Source organism: Heliangelus exortis, chromosome 25 (genome assembly GCF_036169615.1).
Source record: "Heliangelus exortis chromosome 25, bHelExo1.hap1, whole genome shotgun sequence".
Classification (NCBI taxonomy): Eukaryota; Metazoa; Chordata; class Aves; order Apodiformes; family Trochilidae; genus Heliangelus; species Heliangelus exortis.
Window position 1 is genome coordinate 2,660,136 of NC_092446.1, and position 6,982 is coordinate 2,667,117.

The following is a 6,982-nucleotide window of genomic DNA, read 5'->3' on the forward strand; positions in this document are numbered from 1 at the left end:
TCTTACCAAAATTTAATTTGGCTGACAACATCCGGCCTTTCGTAAGGCTGCTTTGATCTTTGTTTACTCCCTGTCCCCAGCACATGCTCTGCACCAGCCTGCGGAGGAATAGAAACGAGAAAAAGGGCTCCACACCCTTTTGATCTCTCCCAGGAGTCCTGCCAGGAGCAGTTGGGGCTGGAAACACCCCACCAAAGGCTGGATCCAGCCTTTCAGCTGGCTGGTTTTGGTTGATGCTGCTTTGGGTTTGGATCTCTGGAGTTGGCTTGGGATGGGGACAAATCAGGAGTCCCCATGGTAGCTGTGGTCCCCAGTGTGTTCCCAGCATCCTTCATCCCACCCAGCAAGAAAGGGACATCTCCCATCACATCAAGTGGTTTGTTTTTACTTAAAACCGCATAAAAAAAATAAGATATCTGAATTCCCCCTGTACAATATTAACTATTAACAAAAAAAAAAAACCAAACCAAACCAAACCTGCCAGCTAAACACTTGGTTACATGTAACACTGAACAGCACAGACAGCCCAGGCTGGCTCCCCCCTCCCCAGCCCCAAGCCAAGACACCCGTGGAGAGGGGGGGGAAAAAAAAAAACAAAAAAACCCCAAAACTCATCTGCAGGTGGCAAGGAAACAGCGACCAGAACTATGTACAGACAGCTGGGGAGCAGGGAACTGCTCTGCACCTCTGCCAGAAACGCTGTGGACCCAAGGATGGACACAGGAGAGACACAGAGGGGAGACCCAAATGGGAAACCAGGGTTGGGGAAAATGGGGGGGGAAATCAGCAGCTGTAGAAGCAAGATGTGGGGTTGGAAACCCAGGTGAATTATAAATAAATAAATAAGTTATCCTACCAGCTAGAACTCTTCCTTTAAAAAAAAAAAAAAAGGAAAAAAAAAAGCTCAAACACAACACAAAACCAAAAATAAATTCACGGAAATAAATTAACAAAACTGGGGAGAAACAAAAAAAAACCAAACATGTAAGATCTTATCACTATGAACAACTGTACATCAAGCTTTGCTCCTATAGAACTTTGTACACATTTACAGCTCTGTTGGTTTGCATTGTTTGTGCATTTGGGGGGGCACAGGGAAGCAAAGAACCCCAGAAAATCCATGTGAGATGGAGGCACGGGAGGTGAGGCATTGCCTGCTTGGGCTCCCAAATGTCTTCTGGCCAGTTTTCTTTTGGATAAGGGAAAAAAGGAACTATATACCCAGGCAAGTCTTGGAAAAGCAGCAGTGTAGGAAAATTCAAGTATTTTTCCTCCAGCACAGTCCAGATTGCAACTGAAGGCACTCGAGCACGGTGACAGCAGAGAAGAGACAGCCAGTCAGCTCTGGTACCTGCCCACCACCCCCCACCCCACCAAAGTCAGTTTTTCCCCTGTTGAAGCTTTTCTTGCAATAATGTCTCCAATTCTGTCGTGGTCCCCAACTCAGCAGGTGAGGAAGACACTTGAGAGCCTCCAAAAAGAGAACCAAAACCAATCAAACAAAAAAAATTACTGGAAAAACATCGAATGAGACAGGGTCACTCAGCTGGAGTCCAGAAGAGCTGGGTTGGATGGTGGCCACCAGAGCCTAGAAGACCAATCTTGAGCTCCAGAACAAGGTGTGTGTGTTCCCATCTGGTGATCCCTGCTCAGTGCTATAGTCACAAGGAAGAAGTTTGGTGTTCATTGCTTCTTCTGGCCAGGAGAGAGATGTGTGGGGGCTGCTACTTGCCAGGCCCCTGGATCAAACTGTGCAGGTGAATCTCTGCTGTCTCCTGAGGCAGGTGAATGCCTTGTAGCCAATTATGGTTGAAAATGTCTTCCAAAGTTGGCCTGTCCGAGGGGCACATGGATAAACACCACCTGATGAGATGCTGGCACTCTGAGGAGAGAAACCAGAAACCACGGGTCAGTCAGAGAAGGCTCCTGCCAGCTTTGTGCCACTGCCTGCAGTGCCCAGACCACGCTGGGCGTGCTCAGAGCTGCACCCAAACCACCCAAATCAATTCTTCCTCTTGGAAAAGTTATGACAGAACACGGGCCACCTCCTACCAGCTAACCATGGGTGATCAACCCCTTCTCATGGGCCACAGTCACCTCCTCCAGCTAATCCTGGCAGGTCAGGCTCCTCCACAGCCACAAGACCAGCAGTAGTTAATCAAGGGTTGGACTCGATCATCTCTGAGGTCCCTTCCAACCCAGCCTATTCTAGGATTCTATGACCAGGAGACTCACGTGCCTGAGGCACCTCCCAACCCACACCACCCCTCCCCACCGTGGGGCCAGGTACCCACCTAAGGACACCCGTCGTCTGAAGAAGAGTTGGCCCCGGATGATGTCATCGTCCTGCTCGAAGGGGACGTCCCCACAGACCATGTCATAGAGCAGGACACCCAGGGACCAGACGGTTGCCGAGCGGCCGTGGTACCGGTGGTACCGAACCCACTCGGGTGGGCTGTACACCCGTGTCCCTGTGGATACAGACAGAGCTCATCAGGAAGGGGGGTATGTGGGTCAGGCCTGGTCGTGGATCCTCCCCAGAGCATCCCCAGGGATGGAGGGAGCAGTGCAGGTGGCAGGAGGGGAGGGACACGGCATCCCCAGGGATGGAGGGAGCTGCGCAGGTGGCAGGAGGGGACAGACACGCAGAGAGTGTGACCTCGCCGGCACGTGACTCTTGTTTACAAACTTTCGGTTGTAAAAAAAAAAAAAGCCAGGAAGAAAAAAAAAAAAAAAAAAGAAAAAAAAAAGCCACCGGTGCCAGAAGAGGGCAGCACGGGCCCGGGGACAGCCCGACCGTTACACGCAAAGAAAAAAAAAAACAAAAACAAACAAAAACAAACCCACGGGTGGGGAAAAAACACGCCCTAACCCACCCACCCAAACCTCCCGCAAAATATATAAAAAATTATAATCCAAAGCAAACAAGAGCAGCCCCAAGCTCTTCTGCGCCTGCAAACCAAACCGGCCAGCACACGGGTTTTGCAACACCAACCCCCCCCCCCCCTCCAAGCCCTGCTCCCCCCTCCAGGGTGTTTGCTTTTGTCGCGCTGGCTCCCCCCGCCCCAGCCCGGGGCAGGGTGGGTGGCGGAGGCTGCCGGCAGGGCCAGGAGATGGCTCCCGTTTCACAACATCCACCCTTGTGCCAAAAAGCAACTTGGCAGCAGGCTGAATAATTAACAACCCCCCCCCCCACACACACACACACACACTCCTCCTCCTCCTCCAGCAAAAACAGGGGGGTGGGAAAGCACCGGGGTTCGGCCAGGTTGGGTCGTGCAATGCCCGGTACCGGGAGCATCCCCCTCCCAGGTTGTGGGCTCACCGTCAAATTCCGTGTAGACCGTGTCCTTGAGCAAGGTGCCGGAGCCGAAGTCGATGAGCTTGAGCTCACGAGTGGTGAGGTCGACGATGATGTTCTCGTCCTTGATGTCGCGGTGCAGGACGCCGCAGTTGTTGCAATGTCGCACGGCCTCCAGCACCTGGCGAAAAAGGTCCCTGGCCAACTCCTCCGACAAAGAACCTCGCTCCGTGATGAAGTCGAAAAGATCTTGAGACGCTTCCGGACGCTCCAGCACCAACACGAAGCAATCTGGCAGCTCAAACCAGTCGAGGAGCTGGATGACGCCGCGGAACCCGGAGCCCACCTTGTTCAGCAGCACGATCTCCATCGGCACCCGGGTGCCACTGGGCTGGGGAGGGACCACCACGGCCTCAGCAAGGCTCAGGATGCCCCGGTGGTCCCGTACCTCCCACCCCCGGGATGCTCCGGTGCCCCCCTGCCCGCTCCCACCAGTGCGGGGCATCCCCCCCGCCCCGGGAATATTCCGGTGCCCCTTTGCTAAGCCCCCCCAGTGCTGGGCAATCCCCCCCCGGCCCAGAAACATTCCGGTGCCCCCCCTGCTAAGCCCCACCGGTCCTGGGCATTCCCTCACCCAAAGGGTGTCCCCCTGCCTCGTCCCACCCGTGCTGGGTATCCCCACACTCGGGATGCTCCGCGTCCCCCCGTAACCCCAAACTCCCGCTCCCCCCACCAGGGGTCTTGGTTTCCACCCTCCGCGGCCTCGGTTTCACCCCCACCCCTCAATGCCCCGGGTCCTCCCGGTAGCCCCATCACTCACCAGCTCGCCCCACTCGGAGATGCGATCCCGGGCCACGTGTTTGATGGCCACCTGCAAGCCGAGGGGAGCGGTGGGCTGAGTACGGAGGCCCGTGCACACACCGCCCCCCCCCCTCTCCTCCTCCTCCTCCTCCTTCTCCGCCCCGGCCCCGCCACTCACCGGGATGCTGTCTGCCAGGCGGATACCGGAGTAAACCGAACCGAAGCCGCCGCTCCCCAGCAGCGAGCCCACCCGGTACAGCTTCTCCAACGGCTCCTTCTCCTTCCCTGCGGGCCAAACCGGGCCGTTAACGCTCCCGCCCGAGGCTCCAACCCAAACCGGGTCGAGTAAAACCGGGTCGTATCTCCCTCACCTGGTTGTAGTTTCGCGGTATGGAGCTCCCCACCGGTCCCGGAACGTAGATGGGCCAACGAATTAATTTTCGAGAGCAGCATCCCGGCTCCCTCGCCCGATTTCGGGGCCGCACCCGGCACCTCCCGAACCGGACCCGGGCACCGGTGGGGGGCTCGGTTCCGGCGGTCGGTTTGCCGAGGGGCAGTGCTCGGGCGGGGGAGCCCGGAGCGAAAGCGACCGGAGGCAGCAGGGAGCGGCGGCGGCAGCAGCAGCGGCTCCGCTGCTCCGCGCACGGCCGAGCTCCCGTGTGGCTCGGCGGCCCCAGCCGGCCCCGGGAGTAGCGGGGGCCGTGGGCGGGACGGGGAGAGCCGGGGGGCGGCGATTCCCCGCCAACCCCCCCCGCCTCGTCCCGCCCTGCGCTGCCTCAGCCAATAGGGATGGGGCGCGGGGGCGTGGCCGGCTCGGCGCGCCACGACGTGGCGGGAAGGAAAAGGCGCCAAAGGCTGGTGGGGGGCTGCCCACGGGCGGCTTTTTTTGGTCGGGGGGGGTGAAAAAACGAGAGTGCGAGACATGGCGAAGCGTTGCCGTCCGCCGCCGCGTCCCTGTCCCGCCGCGTTCCGCGGTTGCTAGGGCCGTGACAGCGCGTGGAACGGACGCGGGAGGGGCGGGGGGGTGGAATAGGGGAACCCAACCCCCGATCGAACTCTCCGGGACCCCCGGAGGGGGCTCTCCCGGTCCTGTTTCAGCGACCCCGCGGTCAGAACCCAGCCGGACTGTCCCTTCTTCCCACGTTCATGCGAAAATCCCCGGGTTCTGTTTAATTTTTTTTTTTTTTTTTTTTTTTTTTTTTTTTTTTTTGAGTTTATTTATTGGTTTTCCCTGCAATCTCACAATTTCCCGGCGGTGCTCGGCATCCCCTGGACCCCATCCTGCCCGCTCGCCTCGCATTACTTCATCGCGGGCAAACCAGCGGCTGAACTTTTCCCTTTTCTAGTAAAAGTGGGGATTGCAGCTGGGGACTCTTGACTAATAGCTTAAAAAAAAAAAAAAACAAACTTTTTTTTTTTTTTTTTTTTCCACAAAAGTCGCTGGCTGAGATGCTTTCCCGAGTTCCAGAGATAAGATAAATAATTTACTGGATGGAGGTCTCTGATTACTCACTCTATTAGCATGTAGAGCAAAGAGCTCCAGCCACCGGGAGCTGAATAATTCCAGACGAAGCCCATCTGGGCTCCCAGGAGCTCCCAGCATCCCACACATACTTGTGGGGTGAATTGCTTGAAATCGAATGGGGTTTACTGGAAATGCTGGTGAGCTCCCCACTCCTTTAGTATTTGGCTGGTTTAGTTTGTTGGTTTTTTTTTTAAATAAAAAAATAAAATAATAAAGCAGAACCAAAATTCAAACCCCAAAGTCTGCTACAGAGCTGTGGCTCAGCCTTTGCACCAGCCGGGAAGGGTTCACCACCATCACTGCCTCTTTTAGACTTCCCAAGAACGTGGCACATCCTCTTTCAGGCCCCGAGACCACTGCAAACCTAAACCCAGAAAAACCTACTTTGGTTTTACCCAGAAGGTGACATTTTTATTTGAGGAAAAGTGGAGGATCTGATGCAGCAGCCTTTTTTTTTTTTTTTTTTTTTTTTTTTTAAACTATTTTAAATATATTATTGTTATTATTTTGGGGTGATGCAAGCTGAGGGTGGGGAGGGGCAGGCAGCACCTTTCTCCTGCCTCATTCCCACCCGGCGCTTGGGCATATTTGGGACAACTGGTTCTGCCAGTCGATGCTGAGCTATGGGACGAGGTGACTCAGCATCTGGCCCCAAAACTCATTATCAAATTTTTTCCTGGGATGATGAAAGGTACCGAAGGGGCTGCCCTGGAAACCCAGGCTCTATATTGACAAACAAAGCTCACCCCGGGAGTGGCCCGGGTTTTCCTGGGGGCTGTCTTCTCCTGACCTCCTTGGGAGGTGCAACCTTTTTTTTTTTTTTTTGCTCTACCCAAACCTGGTAATTAGCGTCGAAGGGAGCAGCGTGTGTCTTACAGCCGGGATGAGCTGGGACCGAATCATCCTTCTGCATAAACCGGCCCGGCTCCTCCTTTCCCCAGGGGACTGAGTCAGTGGCCTCTTCCTGCCGGCACGGAGGGGTTGTGTTCCCTCTGGCTTGGGGGAAACCCCACGTTTTGGGGGCCATAAGGAGGAATTTCTCCCTTTCTGCAGACGTGCAGAGCGGGATGTGACCCCACTTCCCAGCTGTATGCATCTCTTTCCAGAATACCTCCCTTCCCCCCCCCCAGACATCCCTGCTCCCCACATGACCCCAAACAAAAGCTGGAAGCCACCTTTTTCCCCCTAGGGCCACCATCCCACGTAGTCACCTTACCCCTTGCCAGCCCAGCTGAGGCCATTGGGATGTGTCAGACATTCAAAGGCCAACATGAAACAAACCCCATCCTGCTTCCTACCTACTTTGCCCTCGTCCCGAGGAGTCGCTTCTTTTCCCAACCCTCTTCCTTCGGGAT

The 6,982-nt window shown here is 55.6% G+C and overlaps 1 protein-coding gene across 1 annotated transcript; it reads right to left on the reverse strand.

The window, feature by feature from the left end:
* Positions 1 to 369: 369 nt before the first annotated feature.
* Positions 370 to 6,740, reverse strand: PIM1 (Pim-1 proto-oncogene, serine/threonine kinase). Its single transcript, XM_071768206.1, has 6 exons — positions 4,474 to 6,740; positions 4,281 to 4,387; positions 4,122 to 4,172; positions 3,326 to 3,692; positions 2,295 to 2,471; positions 370 to 1,882 (listed from the first exon to the last, which is right to left on the reverse strand). The coding sequence occupies exons 1-6, from the start codon at positions 5,024 to 5,026 to the stop codon at positions 1,725 to 1,727; spliced, it is 1,413 nt and encodes a 470-aa protein (XP_071624307.1). The 5' UTR covers positions 5,027 to 6,740; the 3' UTR covers positions 370 to 1,724.
* Positions 6,741 to 6,982: the final 242 nt, after the last annotated feature.

Bases quoted from the DNA above. Each gene is read 5' to 3' on its own strand.
- PIM1 (XM_071768206.1), bottom strand. From the start codon at position 5,026: ATGTCTCGCACTCTCGTTTTTTCACCCCCCCCGACCAAAAAAAGCCGC. The intron at 2,472-3,325 runs GTGAGCCCACAA...CTGTATCCACAG, and splicing joins GGTCTACACGGAATTTGACG to GGACACGGGTGTACAGCCCA. The intron at 1,883-2,294 runs GTGGGTACCTGG...TTCTCTCCTCAG, and splicing joins CAGACGACGGGTGTCCTTAG to AGTGCCAGCATCTCATCAGG.